The sequence below is a fragment of the Trematomus bernacchii genome, unplaced genomic scaffold (assembly GCF_902827165.1).
Source record: "Trematomus bernacchii unplaced genomic scaffold, fTreBer1.1, whole genome shotgun sequence".
Taxonomy (NCBI): domain Eukaryota; kingdom Metazoa; phylum Chordata; class Actinopteri; order Perciformes; family Nototheniidae; genus Trematomus; species Trematomus bernacchii.
Genome location: NW_022987582.1, coordinates 6,753,333 through 6,772,125, shown reverse-complemented (window position 1 = coordinate 6,772,125; position 18,793 = coordinate 6,753,333). Strand labels below are relative to the sequence as shown.

The following is an 18,793-nucleotide window of genomic DNA, read 5'->3' as shown; positions in this document are numbered from 1 at the left end:
CAGAAGCCTGGCAGCTTGGGGATGTTTGTCTGTCTGTCTTTGCTCCCTTCCCTCTGATGTGCTTATATACGTCCTCTCTTTGGTTAGACTTTCTTCTCTCTGCTCTTTCTGCCTTCCCGTGTTTGTTATCAGTGACGCCCTCTGGGGCCTGTCAGAGGTAAACACATCTGATTCATGTTTATGGCCATAATTCCCGCTCTTCGCCAAATTAGAATTTCTTTTGAAATTGTTATCAAATAATTCCAGAGAGACTTAAAAGCTGGAGGGGGCAGTTTTAACAATGTCCATTTATACACACAGTGAGTTTGTTTGTTTGTTTGTTTGTAGCCTTTATTTAACCAGGTTAAAAATCCCATTGAGATCAACGATCTCTTTTTCAAGGGAGACCTGCAGTACATTGGTTACACATAAAAACAACAGAAAACAAAAAGGACATCACAACATAATTACAGGGGTATAAATTAGCAACCTATTCACAATGACAGGTATCTAATAACATTTCATCTAGCCGTGCTTTAAAATGATGCAAGGGAATCAAAATGCTCAGTTTCAATTGTTTTTGCATAGTGTTCCAAGCTAGAGGAGCAGCGCACATAAAAGCTTTAGTACCTAAAACAGTCCTAGCACTTGGCACATGTAATAAAAACACATCCTGGGAGTAGGCTGCATGTGTCTTGTCTAGGTTGCTTTTCAGCCCTCTGGGTCTGCTATTTGGGTCCTCAATGTTAAAAAGCAGGTGTGATTGAGGTGCTTTAAATCCCTTCCTGCTTCACTTTATGTTTCAACTGACTTTTAGGCTAGCTATGGCAAATTAGCTGACTGCAGCAGTAACTAAAAAAAGCTTTATCTAAAAATAATCCATAATTTCCAGATTCCCTCTCTTCTTCACTTCTCCCCCTTCCTTCCTCTTGCTCGAAAATTGTCGATAGTCTGTCCGTCATTTTCATCTTGACCTTTCTCTTGCTTTCAGTGAGGAAAGAATCGGTGTCAGACTCCCTTCAGCGACCTGGCCGTCTCCGTGTCAACTCTGAGGATCACGGCTCCTTCAAGACGAAGGACCAATGTCCAAAACAAGACAAGGACAAGGCAGCGGGCAATAAGTCATCAGACTCTGGGGAGGAGGCAGATAAAGACTTTATTTTAATATAAGTAAGACAAAAAACAACAGAAATCCGTTGACAAGACTGACATGTTTTCCTTTAAAAAGCAACTAAGTGGGAATCTTAAAGATATGTTTTCATTTATATTACAAATCTAGTTTGGTTTGCAGGAAGACCTGCTGAAATATATCAGGTAATACACAGTTTCAAATTCAAAGTTTGGTAATTATGATAAAACAATTATTATTAACACTTGGGGGGAATGTTCCATCACATGTCACCTATTAAACCAAACTGTGCTAATTCTCCTAAGAGCTTCCTTATCTTTGCTTTCAGATAAAATATGTTTCTGAAAGATAACGTTTTCAGGATATTAAGAAATGTTTCCTTGGGGGACCGAGCATATACAACCAATAAATACTGAAACCTTTGTAAACCACTAAGGAAAAAAATAGATGCTTCAGGAACCAGCAGACTTTATGTGCAAAAGACAGACATTGAAAGTGTTTATTGAAAACACTCATGGTCTTTGACTAATAATGAAACATTTTGTTGTTTTAGCTTGTCTCCCAGGGACCAGACACATGTAACAACATCACCAGGATCACTGTTCTGTACTTGAACTCCAACATACAACCAGACCAGGCCCCAATGGAATTTCTATAGATTTTTCTACATGTTATTTTTTCAGTATGTGCAAGTTACTTCTCTCCGGACTTCAGAGGTGACTGAATCCATTATGCAATTCTTTGACATTTCTTTTCCAGGATAGTACAGGTTCAGCTGAGAATCTCGGCCCATCATCAATCAACATATACACTTGATGTAGCTTGCCTAACAGCTAATCTACATGTCACTAAGAGGAGACTCACTGTTCTCTTCCCTGAAGGATACTGTCTCTGTGTAGGAGAGTTGGAGTGACCATATGAAGTGTTGCTTTGAGAGGACTGTGGTACACTTTAACTTCACTAAAAACCAGCCAATAAGGCTCCAGCACTGTTAACTAACACTGTTCTCTGTGTTAAGACACTGGAAAAAAGTGTGTCTAGTAGACGCCTATCATTAAAGTGCAATACAGAGTTCCAGCATAAACATGTCTGTAGTGGGTTTTTTGTCAAGTAAACAAAACCGAATAGCTTAATTGTTTGCTGGTACACTCAAATGAGACTTTTAAAGTGAACTGTGAGGTGTGCCAGTGTTTGTCACAGTCATAGAGACTCTGAATTGCTCTGAAAGACGGATTGATTCCTCACACGTACATTACATTCCCCTGGTGTGCTGATGGTCCAATGAAAGCAAAGACCTTATTCAAAAAGAGGAACACAAAAAAACACTGACATTTGCTTTCCATTTCAGAAGCTATTTTGTGTGATCTTTGTGTAAAAGCGCGACACTGAGGGAACTCCAGCCTTCAAACACTGCCGACCTGACATCCAGGGCTTTCAAATTCAGTTCATATTTGCTTTGTTCCTCAGCAACAAGTCTCAGGCAGACTCCTCTTATCTTTGTCTTTTAAGTGCAAGAAATGCCCTTTTCACACTGCTAGTTAGTCAACAAACAGATCCCCAAAATAACCATATGTGCAAAGCATTCATCTTATCATTAATTGAGAAAAGCTTTAAAAAATGGTAACTGAGATGTGTGGCAACGTATACATCAATGTACAGTTTTGACTCTTAGCATTGGATTGAAAGTAATGCAGTTATAATAATGTTGGATATGCAGGTTAGGACGGACATTCATTCACATTTGTTTTATAACATGCTGTTTTCATGTCTTTTTTTAGTTACCTTCATTACCCAAAACATATCATAATTATTCAAGTCGTAATTATAAATAAGAATCTTGGATTTTTTTCTGGTATTATACTTTAAAAACTAACACACGTGGATTCCTCTTGTCAATTAAATTGCTATAGTGCTATTTTACCAATGCAGAGTATGTTTAAACTTTTACCAAATCAACTTTGCCATTATGATGTGAATGCAGCACATATTTGAATCCAACTCATGTTTATTTTGAAATGAAACACTGTGGAATTACCTTTACTTTTGACTATCTAGTTGTTGTGTGGCAAACTGTGCTCCAGCATTAATACTGAACGTGCACCTGACATCGTTTTTCATTTGCAGTGTGAAAGGGGCACAACTTGTATTTTGAGTCTAAATAAAGTCAGGGCCAAAGGTCTTACTGGTGCACCTTTACCTATGGTGTCTATCGATGTCTTTTTGTAGGATTATTATGATAACATTCTGTTTCTTTGTCACTCATCATGGATCGGGAAATAACACTGTTACTGTTGTAAATAGTTATTATAGTGTCTGATGTCAACAACTGCTTCGATTTAAGTCTGTCTCAAAAAAAATCCATTTTAATTTGAAAGATGTTCCAGGACACAGGGAAGAAAATAAAACTACTTTGCAGTATGTACTCAAATAACATGGACACCCTCTTCTCTCTGTTTGGGATTTCAGAAGCAGCTGGCTGTGTTTCTGTCAAGTTTTGTGAAAGATTGATCTCTTCAAATGAGAAAAATGAGAATCAGTTTCATTTCTGTTGGTGCATGGAGTGGAGAAAGTGAAAAGTAGCATTGAGTCCAGACTCCTGAGTCTATGTGTGTATGACTGCATGATGTGAGTTGTACTGTTTGTATATATGTGCTTTCATACATGTAGGAGTGTGCATGTGTGTATACGTATGTGTAATATACACACTGTGATGCATTCACACACCTATGTGAACACGGCAAATCCTATGTTGTTTTGCTACTAAGTACACTACTATACTAGGGGTTTGTTTGTAACTTATTTGGAATAAACACAGTGGCCATTTATGTCTTGATCCTTTGTTTTTCCTTTCACATGTACATTGTGTTGATAAATGTAGAAATTAATTATGTGTATGTATTAATAATGTTTCTTTCTTTATGATTAAAAAAATAAATGACGCAAAACAATGACGGTTTTCCTTGAGCTGGAAAAATAAAATGCAAATGACATGTTTGCTATTTATCAGTCTGGATGTTATTTGTTCCATTTTGTCATGGATCAATGTTTCATTAAGTCATTCTGCTGGTGTTGGACATTTCTTCATGCAAATAATATTGATTAAAATAATTTTACAAGCTTTTTAATCTCTGCATTCTCTTTTTATGACATTTGTTGAAGATGCTTTGCAGTGTAATAATACAGCCACCAGATGGCAAATACGATCCTACGGTATACCCTCTCTCTCTCTGTCTCTGTCACTCACCCAGAGAAGGTGTGGTTTTCACAAGTCAGAAAGAGCATATGTCAGCCAAGCATCCAAACAGTGCAACACAACTTGTCACCTCACTCCTCAGTTGACAGCTTACTTTGCCTTTTCTTATCAACATGGACACTGCTTTTGATAACCTGGATGCAGCTGGTTTCCTGGAAATCTGGCAACACTTTGATGCAGATGGTGAGGATATTTAAATTGTTCATACTTTTTGATTCATTTTCTTCATCTACAGATAGCACAGTATTTTAAAATGCATCTTCTGCTGTTACTAGACAGACAACCCTTCTCTGTGATGACTACTTTGAGTTCTAGTTGTGGGATGTAATTGAAGTTCTTGTGGTTAAAATGCATGTTGACATTGCAAAATAACTATGTCCTCTGGTACTATATTTGAAGAGAGTACAACCCTATGTAAATATATTTGAAAAAAATATAAATGTACATATGTCTCAAATCTGAAAGAGGGTGATTATAAAAGGGAAAGTGCACAGGAACATTGAGCAACAACCCTTTACAAGTCTTAGAATATGGAAATAAGTGTGTAGTGATCGGGTGGTGAAGTGAATTCATACGTTTTTACTCAGTATTTTTAAGATAAGATAGTACTTTATTGATCCCAATTTTGGGAAATTTGGGATTTTTTTTGGGAATCAGACTCTCTTCACTTGATCTTTAAAATGTTTTTTATTTGATAGATAATGGCTACATTGAGGACAAAGAGCTTGATGACTTCTTCCGTCACATGATGAAGAAACTGAGTCCACAGGTGAGACTACGTTGGATGAATTAATCCATAAACTGTGATGACAGCTATTTAATAGAGTGCATGCAACACGCACCACAATATAATTTGTATTTGAAAATGCTACTTTACTGTGTCAATATATACTCACCAGTCACTTTATTAGCTACACCTGTTCAAAAGCTTAATAACGCAAATATCTCATCACCCAATCACAAGGCAGCAACTCGATAGGGTCAAAGCAACTTACTCTTTCTACACTTAGTTCAAACCAAGTGAGAAAGGTGATATAATTACATTTGAATTCTGCATGGATGTTGGTTTGAGTATTCAGAATAATGTCTATGTCTATGTCTAATGTCTATACTTGAGAATGAGAATTAAGATATACAGTTGCTTTATTTCTTAGCTAATCTTCCTATTTGTTCATGTGCATGGTCTACTAGTACTCAACAATTGTTTTTGAAGTTGCAATTAAATCTAATGATCTGCATAAAAGGGTAATCCAATTTCTCATGTTTTGGTTAAACATTTAATATAAGACACCATTTGCCAAGATTACATCTTATATCAGTTCCTTGGAAATGCATTTGACTTTGCACCCAGACTCTGCCGCACTGATCTGTGTGGGCAGCTGAAGCTCATGCGTTATCTGGGTGGGTGGGGAGACTGTAACGATGTCAGGCAAAACACAATTAAAGAGCTCTGGCCACTGTCAAAGGAAAAGTCCCCAACCGGTTATAATAGAAACCAAATATCCCTAAAGCTATTAGTCCATGTTCCAGTGTGTGTTTGCTTGTGATTGGACTCCCTCGGACACTAATGGGGTTTTACTAAAACAAACAGACCACCGACCACATGTCTCTCTAATGTTTGCTCTCCATCATAAATGCCCCCAGGATAGGTACTGCTGTGTATTTGTAATGGTGCAGTCATTCTATTATACTCTATTCCTCCATTGGGGGATATTTACCAAATGATTCCTTTCTATCGTTATGTTTTTTTAACTTCCTCTGGGGCAAAATATTCTGTATTTATGCAGATTTGACCTTCTTGTATTACCACAGTTTAAATGATTTGCTCACATGCAATTTGATGAATTTGCATGTGATACACTGTAATATAAACCTGAACACATGGGTTTGTTATGCAGTGCACCTTGCGTTGATCGTGTGCATTAAGTCAAATATTAATATGTGCTTTTCAAACGTCTGCTTAGCAACAGGAGATTACTGGTGCAGTGTGATATCAAGCTGATGCTGAAGATAAAGTGGTGTCTCTGTAATGAGCAGGGATCTGGCACCTGGCTGTCTGCAGACTGTGTGCTTTGCCCTGCACGAATGCATGATTCACACTTCAGCACCCCAGATCAACAGGTTTCTATAGTTACAGATCGGTGATGGATGGTTTCCAAAGAGACTAGACAATTAATTTCTAAAAAATCTTTCAAAATAACTACAAAGGCTGAAAAATATCTTGCCTTGAGTTGCTTTGTGCTTACTTTTCTGAGCTGTGGTTGAACAAGCGAGAGCCTGGTCTTGAGAGGAAAAGGAAATGTGATTCTTAACCCAGATTAGCATGCAACAAACTATTGTTGCTTTTTCATTTAATGTATCTGTAGTTATCTTCTTCTAGAAGATGTATATCCTGTGCATCCATTTTATTTTGTGCACTATAAAGACCGGGTTGACAAAGGACATGTAGAGTGAGCTACACGAGTGCTTTACAGAGAGTAAGCCTTGAGTAAGCAGTACATGAGAGAAAAAAGAATGAGTGTTTAAAATAGTATCCATGGTGACATGGCTTAAAATAACTGTGACTCATCAAGTTAACTGTTAATCCATTAATATTGTTATTTTCCAATATTTTCCAACATGTGGCTAAAGGGAATCAATGTTATGGAACAAGTCTTTTTTAGTACAATGAACTGTGTTTACTATAGCACTTGCCCCATCTGTCTCTGTCCAGTTTAATTGTGGACCTAGGGCAAACATCGATGTGTCATCCAAACCTATTGTGTGTCCACAGGAGAAAGTGACTGAAGAAAGGGTCCAGAGGCTGAAGCAAAGGTTTATGTCCGCCTATGATGTCACTGCTGATGGGAAACTACAGATTCAGGAGGTATGATACTATTTCTTCATCTCAAATTGCTAACTCGTGTTTTTACTTGTTCTCCTTTATGCTTACGGTCAACATCTCTCTGTTTCTGTCTGCACACTGAAAACCATCTCACGCTAACTTCCTCTTTATTCTACATGTATCTTCCTCTCCTCCGCCCCTTCTGTCTCTAACTCATCTATTTCACTTACCCCTTTCTCTTTCTCTACTCCCCCTCCCTTGTTTCCCTGCTGTTTCCATCTCCTCTTCATCTTCTGTTTATCTAATGTATCCATAACAATGATGCAGCTTGTACCATATTGCAGAAGATGGAAAACCTATTTCCGGGGATTGATGATAGTCTTGATAAGCCACCCTGTAGTGAGAAGGCAGTTTTAAATATGATTATATGCAGAGGTTCACAGATGATTTAATACCAAACAATCTTCTGAATTTATACAGCAATGTATGCACTTCTGTAATCTTGTCTGAATAGGTAAAATAACTCAAAGAAACAACCTATGGATCCTTTTGCACACTCAAATAGGACTACTGCTTGTAATCATTTCTGTTGATTCTCAAATGTCTTTTTCATTTGGCAGTTTATTTAATGAATTCCAACTTGATTGACAATTTAACATGCTGCGGCTGTTTCCCAGAAATAAAAGGCCCTTTTTTCATGACAATGCTCCCTCAGCCTCAATTCTGAGTAATTGATGCAGCTCTTGGCACAATAGCAGTGCAATGCATTGTCTTTTACTCTAAAAAAAGAAACATGTACACATTCATTAGACCAATCACTTACAGTAATGCATTAACCCGCAGACCAAAGTGCATTTGCTTTTACTCGAGAAAGCCGGGAAATATATCTTCCATATATGTCTGATTCAATCGGACTGATGCAGGAACCGTGTGGTCAAACCTCTTAGTAGCCACTCGCCTAACTAAATATCCTTCCAACTTTTTCTCCCCTAATTTGTTAACCATGCTCTCTTTTTAACACATTTAATTGAACACTGGCTCCTATCAAGTTAACATCAATGTTGGTGCATTGCGCTTTGGAAATGGGCCCAGTTTAATCGGCTAATGGAATGCTGATACTAGGACAGACAAGAGAGGAGCGTCATGAACTGGAGCGGAGCCAGGAGGAGCTGCTGTAGCGTTGGACATCCAAATGACACTAAATCATTTATTCTTACATGTCCTTCTTCGTATGTAGCCCTGCAGTGGTTTAGTTTGTAGAGATCAAGAGGCTACCATCTTCATACGATAAAGATAATCATGTAAAAACAAAATGACACAGACAATGTAAAATAGTTTAATTGGATCCATTAATAAAAACTGACCCCTGATCTGATCAAGTTATAAGACCAGTCTGGATAAGCCTGAACTGTTCTAGAGTTCCTGTGACTGCTGTACACTTGTGACTCTATTTAAGACTAAAGTGGACAGAACCTTTCCAGATTGAGAGCTAGACAGAATTGCATTGTCTAACCACTGATCTCTGCTCTGACCTCTTCCTTGTTTTTCAGTTGGCCAATATGATCCTCCCTGAAGATGAGAACTTCCTGTTAATTTTCCGCAGAGAAGCTGCTATGGATAATAGCGTTGACTTCATGAAGGTACGTTTCAAAGACTATACCAAACATCATTCTAGATGTGAAAATACAACAAGCGTTGAGCCACATCCAACAATATTTGTAACTATTAGGAATATGTGGACTACATTGTGTCAATGAAAAACGTTAGGACCAGAGAGAATTATACAGGAGCATTAAAACCACGAAAACTGGAGAGGTATCCTGATGCCAGTGGTCCCAAGACATAAATGAAGTGACTGCAACTCACCTTTTTTGCTTGTCATTGACGGATTCTTTTTCTTACTGGAAGACTCTTGTGTACAAAACTACGTGTATGTGATTGTGTTTCAGCTTTAATGCTTTCTAGTCAGCAATCGCACACAACGTTTTTTCGCTATAGTATCTCAATAACAAGAACTAAAATAACACAACTATCTTTGATGACTAGTTTAAATCCATTTATCACCACTGTACATTTAATGCAAGCATTTGTTCATTTCCCTTTCCTGCCTACTATAGATATGGAGGAAGTACGATGTTGACTGCAGCGGCTACATATCAGCTCGGGAGCTCAAGGTAAAATTGCCAAACAAAAAGCAGAACCCTTACTCGTGTTTGTTTCTGCATGAGGAAACAACCTTAGTGACCACATTGGCAGAGAATGACTGCAGCCCTTATAAACTACTTCCTGTTCATACACTGAGATGTTTGCCCTCTTCTTCTTTGGTAAAAGTGTCTGATGATTATCTTTTGTTTTCAGGCTTTCCTGAAAGATCTCTTTCAAAATCATCAAAAGGAAGTGTCATCTGATAAATTGGAGGAGTACACAGACACAATGGTAGTAACACAGCTCCAGACTTTAAAACACTTCCCTCAGTGTTAAATCACATAATAAGTGAAGATTTGTGTCATGTTTCTCAGTAGGACTACATATTTTTTTTCTTGCAGATGAAAATCTTTGACAAAAGCAAGGATGGCTCTTTGGATTTGAACGACTTGGCCAGGTACTTTTCAGCCAGCAGGAAGAAGATTTACAGTAAAAAGTCCCTCCAATGTTAAGATGTCTGTCAAATACTGTATAATAGAATCTTTGTTGCATGACACTACTGTCAGATAGCGTGAAATTATTTTTGCTAAATGTTAACAATATAAAAAATTACTGTTTTGACAATTTCACCTCAAAATATGTTTTCTTTGATGTTTTTCTTCCTCATTTAGGATCTTGGCTTTAGAGGATAATTTCCTGCTCCAGTTCCAAATGGAAGTAAGTGTATTCTTTATATTTGTCACATTATACTGAAATTAAGGGCAAATGTGTTGACTCTATAATTTCATACAGAGCAGTCAAAGAGCACACTCCAACTAAAAACTAAGAGAACACAATGACTTAGAAAAAGGTTGTGTTACTGAAGGAACATTCAAATGGAGTAGAAGTAAAGTCATAATAAATAGCCTTGTACTTTTAAAATGTGTTCCAATAATTAAAACCTTAAATCAGTAAATTGCCCTCGATAGGTAGGAAATCAAAATTAAGTTATTAGGAATTCATTGAATACGTATTTTTAGTAATAGTATTGAATAAGTATCGTCTTAGTTCCAAGTTTAGTGTCATTATCCAGCATCACAATTTGACAGAACTATTTATCACATTAAAACACAAGTTAATCATGTTGTGACAATTTAAAACATTTTGTTCTGTTATTATAATCTGATTTCTCCAAATCTCACAAGTCCTCTATTCTATTCCTAAGGCCAGCGGGAAAGGGGAGAGAAAGAGAGACTTTACGAAGATCTTTGAACATTATGATGTTGTAAGTACACGAAAACACTGGTGGGACACAGATGATGACTGCTCTTTCATACGTTTCTCCTGCAGTATGTGAGCAAGTGGGCATTTAACACAGCAAGGTCTTCAAACAGCCGGAAGGAAATTCTATGTTGAGGAAACATTTTCCATCCCCAATTAGCACTCTCAAATATGCATAGTGTGAGCAGAAGAAGACTTGTTACGGCATCAGTGAATCCACTTAGCTCCCTTTCCTCTATAATGAAACATAATAGAATAAAGCACTCATTATGTTGTCAAGTCACTCTCCGGGAGGACGACTTAACTTTTCAGATTCATTCACAGAGCAGTATTGCATGTATGAAGGACTTATGTGAAACCTATTTATTCTGCCTGCACTTTATTTTAATGTCTGGAAAACCTTTATAGGAAGTGTCCTATGGTCACTTTCAGCACATGTCAATTATGTTTCACATCTGCATTTATCAAAGCACTTAACAGAGCAAGTGGCCCTTTTTTCAAGCTTTGCAAAAAGAGGTTTAAAATGGTCCGAAAATTACAGATTTAATCTTTGGTCGCATGGAGAGAGGATGTGGTATCAAAGACAGCCGGCTCCTCCCCTGAAGTCTCTGCGTGATATATGTAGATACAAAACCTCAGATTGTTTCCGAAGGCACTTCCTTTGGTGTGTGAGTGTATGAATGCCCATTAGTTGGGATGATAAGCAGGCGCCTCGCATGACAGCCCTGATGCATGTGAATGGGTCAATGTTGGAATTTTGTTTAAAAACCACAGCATTAATGCAAATCCATTGAACTTTTATCACTTCTCATCATCCCTTCTTTCAAGCAAAAGTGGTGCACAACTGCAGTTAGGAGGAGGATTATAATCATTCATTTTTTCTCAACAGATTGTGTTTATTTTAATAAATGTCATGTGAGCAGCTGATAAGCATGCAAACGCTCCAGGATTCTTACATATATATAGCAAGGAAAGTGTTCCAGCCCCACAAATAAACCCAATGAGTAGGCCTACGCCCAGCAAAGGAACAGTAATGACCGACTGAATAATGTCATCATGATGTGAATTAGATGAAGTAATCCTCAATTTCTGTTTTTTCTCTTTTCTTTCTTTCCTGGTCAGAGTAAGACAGGAGCGCTGGAGGGTGCCGAGGTGGATGGCTTTGTCAAAGACATGATGGGCCTGGTCAGGGTAGGACACTGTGCTGCAGTTTATGCAAACATGTTTTCTGACATTAAGATTAAATGTGTTGTAATGTATAGTTGTATATCTATGTAAGTATCCCAAATTGCTGATAATGTTCCCTTTTCTATACACATAGCGATTTGGTGTCAAACCTTAGTCTTTTTTCGGTTTCCTGCCAAAATCAGCTCTATTTATAACAACTCTAAATTGCACACAGTATGTGACTCCACTCTGGCATAGTGCAGATTTTTTGCTAAAAGTATAAAGCCTTTCCACTCTCACTTCCTCTCTCTTCTGTCCTCTCCAGCCCAATCTCACCGGTCCTGAGCTGGACAAGCTGCGAGGCGTCCTGCTGCGTCACTGTGACGTCAACAAGGACGGAAAGATCCAGATGAATGAGCTGGCTCTGTGTCTGGGAGTCAAACATAAACTCAGTTAGAGAGCTGTATCATGAGATGTATCATGATGAAACACTGACTCTGTATAGCTGATGGCAGAATGTGTTGTTTTTATCCAGATCAGTCTAATTACTGGGTTATTTAAGGTCAGAATTCATAAAGAAGAGTTATTTGATCTGACAATGTTCAAAAAACGATTTGATACTGTGTGATGAAAAATAAATTAAATTATTGCAAATCTTCTAAGATTTTAAATAACAGCTTGTTGTGCATGTTGCAGGCCAAAATGAAAGGAATGAGATGTACTTGTTATTTTTTCCCAATTGACTGTCTGTCCTGTGAGATGTGCTATAATAATCAGTTGGGTGGTGCTGCAGTTCTTTAGCAATTACTGTTGTTTCGACATTTGCATGTTTCTCTGACACAGAAGGCTGAAATATAGTATGTGGTTGTGATTTTAATATATTGCACTGAAGAAGAAATAAAACAATGACATAAGCTAACCATATTGGTTTGTCTGTTTATTTTTTTCAACAAGGATTACATGTATCACTTTATTTATTTACTTTTTCTGAGGGATGTAACATTTTCATCTGAGATTAAATAAAGTAGTTGAGTTATTCCTAAAATGATCATTGAATCACAAATCTGAGTTGTATCATTAAAACATTTAGAAATAAGCCTTGTTATGTCTATGTGTTGATAACGTGTTACCCTAATATAATGCAGAACTGCTGCAGGAATAAGGAATCATTTTGTAAATGATTCAAATCTACAAGCGTCATATAGCTATTGACTTTAACTTGTGAAGGTTTTTATAAAAAGCATTCATTCAAGCATTGTCATCACCTTGTACGGACGTGTCGCCTGAATGCAAGGAATTAATTATGTTCCCCAGCTTTCTCATTCTTTATGCACACTTAATATAATCATTTCAAAATAAAATAGCACATTACTGCAGGAAATATTTGAAGACATTAATAAGTACCCGAAAGTGATGAATAGTGTTCTTTTTAAGATGAATTAAAGTATAACATTAGATAAAAGAACCATGTATGAATCATCTGAAAAAGACAAACAAAGCTTCTGGTCATGAAAACGTGATATTCTGTGTGTAAATCCATACAGCTGAACAGATTAACTAACAGAACAGTTTCATCCCCGCCAGTCACACTGTTACTCTGGTCACTGTGACACTTCTCCTGTGAGATACAACAGCCTACAGGGCGAGTCTTTGTTTGTTAAGTCTTAGTATGAAAAGCAGCGTGGTTAAGTAGATGGATCCCTCCCGGCCACTAAAAGGGAGCTAATGGTGCAGACCTAAAAGATTTACCATGCCTCAGACCGCCTGATTGTCCTTGGAGTCCCAAAAAGCTGGAGTGTGTGGTTTGATATTGTCTCCATCTGTGCGTGTGTGTGTGTCTGTGTGTTCATTAAACAGAGAGGAACAACTACAAACATTAAACGACAAACAATAAGAGACTTTAGATAGTGTACACTGAATAAATACACTTGCATAAGTGTTTGCGTGTGTGTATGGCGCTTTACAGTGAAGGGCTTATGATTGTGTGTGTTTGTGTGGGCAGAGCGGCGGCTACACAGCTGCTGAAAAACAAACAGCTCCCCATTTGGACTGAAAGCTTTACTCCCCACCTTCCACAGGCCTCATTAAGAGTGGACCACTATCTGATCATTCCCAGCATCAAAGTAGCACTCTATTGAATGCAGAATCAAAAACATATTTAATTTCATTGGCAAAACAAAACGTATAATAATATTTTCTAAGTGGATAAAGTGGAAGGAAGTGGGCAGTTTTCTATGATTGTCCTATTCCTTTATTATATTTCTTGTTGAATTAGGCAGATTTTTGGCCTTAGACTGTTTACTTACAGATGTTGTTAGCGTTTACTTGAATCTGTTGTTATATCTTTCTGGTTGTTAACTTAAAATATCTAAGCTTGTTGTTTCATTTATTTGAAAGTGATGTGGCCTTAAATAAAGTGTTACCTCACAGTCAAACAGCCCTGAACAGCATTGCTCTGAGATCCTAAACAAGTTATCATGCAGTTATCTAAAGGTGTTCTATCGATGTCACATTAACAAGAGCTTCCCCAGGCATTGTAGCTCTAGAGCGTGATCTGTTTTAAATAGAGCCAAGAACACGACACAAGTGATGCGAAATCAAGAAAAATGAAGGGTGAAGCTACGGTCAAACAAAAGGGCATGTTGAGTAAAGGAAATGTACATCAAAGGTGCAACCTTTAAAAGCACAAGTTACCATGTCTGCATTGCGGCCTGATTTGGTCTATATGCAATTGTATTTGGTGCCTTGGCAACATTTTAGCTTGAAATGTTCATGCTAATCAAAAAGAGAACGAGAGAGAGAGAGAAAGACCATCCCTCCTTCAGAGAGCATCATTACACGTTCACATTACTCAATGCTGCCCTCTAGTGGCCAAGAAGAATCGTTGCAGTCCTTGTTTTATTTTTTCAATCACATAAATAAATAAAAAATAAAATTGCTCTTATTGTCATTTCACAGTACAGGTACTACGTAACGAAATTGTTCCTCTGCATTTGACCCATCCTAGTGTTAGGAGCAGTGTGCTGCCGTGGACGGGGCCCGGTGCCTTGCTCAGGGACACCTCGGTAGCACTTGGTCTTGCCGGGACTCGAACTGGTGACCTTCCAGTTGCCAAGCCAAGTCCCTATCGACTTCGCCACCACCAATAATAAAGAATATTGTATTATGAAAAAACACAATTTGAGGAATGTGTAGTCTTACCCTACTGCTGTAAATATTTAGAACATGTATGCAGTAGCATCAAATGCCCGTTTTTGCTGCTGAAAAAAAGCATTGTTGAATGAATGAACTGGTACTCATAAGTTAAACAGAGTGTTGTTAACTTATTGTGCTCGTACTTTTTATCAATCAATAATGCTGCTTTCACGTTTACACACTAGGTATGTTAACTTCCATCCTGAGGGTCCTTTTCTTCAAAATAATGTGTTGACTGTCTTTTATTGTTGACTACACAGGATGGCGGAAAGCCCTCCACAAATTGGTCCATGTTCTTAAACTGTTTTGTCATCTTTAAACAGCAAGCGAGTATGATACCATGGCACAGCCCTTACTTTAAGATAAACTGCTTACAGACCTGTTTAAATAAAAGGTGGCTGGCAGCATGAATATTGTAGGTGCTTCTGTGCTTATCTGCGAACAATATGTTATTAATGTATAAAGGCCAGGCACCAGGCAGCGTCTTAGAGGGACGCTGATACCCTTTTTTTCCCGGCTTGTTTTTCCTCTTCCTCTTTTCTTCTCTTGTTTCAGAGTATTCTCACTAAGTAAACAACAAATAAGGAAGGTGTTGTAAATTGTAACCATTAAAAGTCTCCCCTCCGATGGTCTTTAAGGTTACGTTTCTGTCCCTCTCCTAGGTGAACTTAACATTCCTGTTCCCAAAATGCCAGTGCTAAATGCAGTTCATGGGAACCATAAGCTGAATTGTAAACATAATTCACAACGTATGGATCTGCCAGGTCACTGGTTGCCATGGTTTTCGCCGAGCGCCTCATCGACTTTTACGACAGAAGGTCACAGGAAAAATATGTTTTCAACTTTTTTAAACGTGTGCTTAATACAAATTAATAGATTGCAAATGTTGTTTTTTTCAAATGTTTTGTAGCAGCAAAAAGTACAAATGTAAAATATATATTATGATTTTGTATGTAATTCAGATTTGATTTAATTTAATTTTTTATTTCAGAACTGAAAAGTGAAAGCTTGCAGTGGAAAATATTTCAGTCTTTCTCAAGACAGGAGAAATAATTTGTGAGAGTTAGGGCCGAGGATATCTGCAAAATCATAAAGAGCATTTACGTCACGCTGCACTTCAACACTTACAGCATGTAAACTGAGTAAAAGGGACCAAAATGGTGTTGGGTAAATAATGTTAAATGTAACACACGTGGTGTTTTAAGTGTGACGCCCTGAAGGCTCTTAACCTGCGTCACTTTCTTTACAAATTGGACTTTCTATGTGGTTGACTGACAAACACTCTAGTTTTACAGCCCTTTCCACAAACACACAGGAAGCAGCGGTTGAACTTGTGACGGCCAACGACGCAAACCATCTGGAAGATATTTCCATGCCAAAATGTAGAAATTGGCCATGGAGGTCTGGCAAGTATTTTAAATAAACATTACTTTTATTTGAAACAAGCACTTACACATTTTAAATATGACAGTAATATGAGATTTTTTATATTTATTTAGGTCAAGTCAAATCCAGTGATTGTCGTTGATCTTTATTTAAACATTAGACCAAATGTCCAAAATGAAGCAGCGATCTGATCCTCCTTCCAGGATAAAGTATTTGTTTTTCATCTCTCCAGTCAGACCTCCCTGGGTTTGTTCTGTTTTTGGTGTTCTCTATGCACTGCTAAAAATAATACCTATAAACATGTGGCCATAAATTTGAATATTTTTGTTTGTTTTGGTAAGAGTTCTCCCCGAAGTGGCAGCCATGTGTTAATTTCTTCAACCGAGAAGAAGTTCAAACAAACATCACCATGGCTGCAAACTGTGACAAAAGCTGTGAGCGATCAACAGGGTGTCCCGTCAGAGAAGGTAAGAGGAACTGAGGAGTTTAGCCTGAGACCACTGGTACCAATAAGTATTTGAAGAATACTTCCCTTATTCTAACTTTGTTAAATGTTTCCACAGACGATACAGCACAATATCACGAGGTAACTGGGAGAAAGAAAGGAGAGCTTTGATAATGATCATAGAGTAATATCATTCATAAAAGTCTAACGCAACACCTTCGAATTGTATGAAGAAACCCATTTACGAATCTGCAATAACAAAATATGACCCATATAATACAATACGGGTATACCATTATTTTCCTTTTTTAAACAGTTCATGACTAAATTGTCGAAAACTGTACTGTTCTTCCTACATAGATCAAAATCTGCACAAATAAGTTGTTCATATATCATGCATAGTGAAAATAAAAAAGCAAGACATTTGAAATAAAGTACAAAAATAACCATCTTAACAGAGATAAAAATGCAATCCAACAGCACCACAAACTAATATATGATTCTCCAATAGTTCCCAAAGAAAGCCTGCTCTTCTAGACACACACTTTCCATCAGATCTGTCTGTCTGTTCTAACAGAGCATAAAGCCATTGACATCCTCATAAAATGCATAAAATGCAGATTTTCCATATTGCATAATCGACTGCCACCCACCATAAAACACATCTGCCGTCCCGGTGTCTGTCTCAGCTCATGTATCGTGGCATTCAGCAAATAAACCCTGAGTGAGAGATTTGCGGTGGCCTCCCAAGCTGTTAAACCCACTGCCTGACTGCAAGTTGAAAATAAGGGGAGCACTCAATTTCATCACTGAATATGTGGAGAATGCATTGTAAAATGATGATGTGAATGATAGAAATTAAGGTAAAGAGATGGCTAACAGGGAGAAATAGGAAGGACCAGCTCCTTTTTTCTAAATATCTAAACTCTCTCTGAACCCAACCACAGCCTAAAATGAACTCCCAGTGAAATACAAACTGTCTCCTTGCAGCAACATCAGCAATGTCTCACTGGTTGAATATCCCATTAACGTGACATTTCCATTTTGTGTCTAGCACAACCGGGTCAGATCAACAGTGATTACAATTCCTTTCAGTAGATATCATGTGTTTTAAGTAATGATGTGTTGTGGGGTAACATGCCTTAAGACTAGAAGCCAATGTGTAATGATCTGCAAAAAGATAATATTTTGAATAAAGGAAACGCTATTATAGCCATCTGGAATTATTCAAGCTATTTGTCTGCATTTCCATTGAAAGCCCACAGATCAAATACACTCCAACTCCTGATGCTTAAACTGATTCACTTCACATGTGGTTCTGCAGAATTCACAGTGCAGAGGATGTGTCAGAATTTAGAACCAGATCTCCTATAGAAGTTAAGCCTTTTTGCCAAATTTGCACTATATTTCATAACTGTTTAGTTGCAAATATGACTTGTCGCAGATGCTTTCATGTACTGAATGTTGCTGTTTTGCACTGACAGAATGTCAAAGCTGAGTTACTTCAGTAGTCTAACTTTTGTTTGAATACAATTGGATTGTCGACATCAGTTCAGTGATAAACTACACTAGAGATCTCAGACAGTGTTGCTTGACGGCCAAGAGTACCTGGCTGTTCTGAATCATAAAATGATAACTTAATAAATCATTAATATCAATCTTTCACATCTATGTTTCACTTGATCTGAGTTCATTTGCTCCTGTGTGTTAGTGTGCTCGCAGATATTGAATCATGAATGGATTCTCACGGTGCTGGTATAAACTGGAAATTACTAACCAAGTTTTCTTTACTGCATTGAATTCATCAATAATGGCCCAAAATGTATTTGTTGTCCCAAAATATGTATAAAAGATCAGAATATTGTCAACATAATGTCAGAAGAAGAAAACCTGCACCATCATGTCAGGTTTTTTTTAAATAATTTTCTCTCAATAAATTCCTATGTGTCAAAAGAAGATGTCATAAAGCACCACACAGCCTGTAGGCCACATGTTACTGTATGATGTGTT

General features: G+C 37.6%; 2 protein-coding genes across 3 annotated transcripts in view; both read left to right on the top strand.

Annotated features, from left to right (window-relative positions):
- The window catches only part of LOC117480726 (F-actin-uncapping protein LRRC16A-like), a 64,014-nt gene extending 59,786 nt beyond the window's left edge, over nucleotides 1-4,228 (top strand). For both annotated transcript variants that reach the window (XM_034128162.1, XM_034128161.1), the window contains one exon: nucleotides 971-4,228. In XM_034128162.1, coding sequence (XP_033984053.1) covers nucleotides 971-1,149 — 179 coding nt within the window. In that variant the 3' untranslated portion in view covers nucleotides 1,150-4,228. The remainder of the gene's footprint in view (nucleotides 1-970) is intronic.
- A 138-nt stretch (nucleotides 4,229-4,366) lies between these two features.
- On the top strand, nucleotides 4,367-12,681 carry LOC117480667 (secretagogin-like). The gene is made up of 11 exons (XM_034128075.1): nucleotides 4,367-4,544; nucleotides 5,060-5,130; nucleotides 7,135-7,227; nucleotides 8,736-8,825; nucleotides 9,303-9,359; nucleotides 9,544-9,621; nucleotides 9,732-9,787; nucleotides 10,002-10,047; nucleotides 10,535-10,594; nucleotides 11,713-11,781; nucleotides 12,083-12,681. The coding sequence occupies exons 1-11, from the start codon at nucleotides 4,475-4,477 to the stop codon at nucleotides 12,212-12,214; spliced, it is 822 nt and encodes a 273-aa protein (XP_033983966.1). The 5' UTR covers nucleotides 4,367-4,474; the 3' UTR covers nucleotides 12,215-12,681.
- Nucleotides 12,682-18,793: the final 6,112 nt, after the last annotated feature.

Coding starts and splice junctions, on each gene's coding strand:
- LOC117480667 (XM_034128075.1), top strand. CDS start 4,475: ATGGACACTGCTTTTGATAACCTGGATGCAGCTGGTTTCCTGGAAATC. Junction 4,545..5,059: donor GCAACACTTTGATGCAGATG/GTGAGGATATTT, acceptor TTTATTTGATAG/ATAATGGCTACATTGAGGAC. Junction 10,048..10,534: donor TGCTCCAGTTCCAAATGGAA/GTAAGTGTATTC, acceptor TCTATTCCTAAG/GCCAGCGGGAAAGGGGAGAG.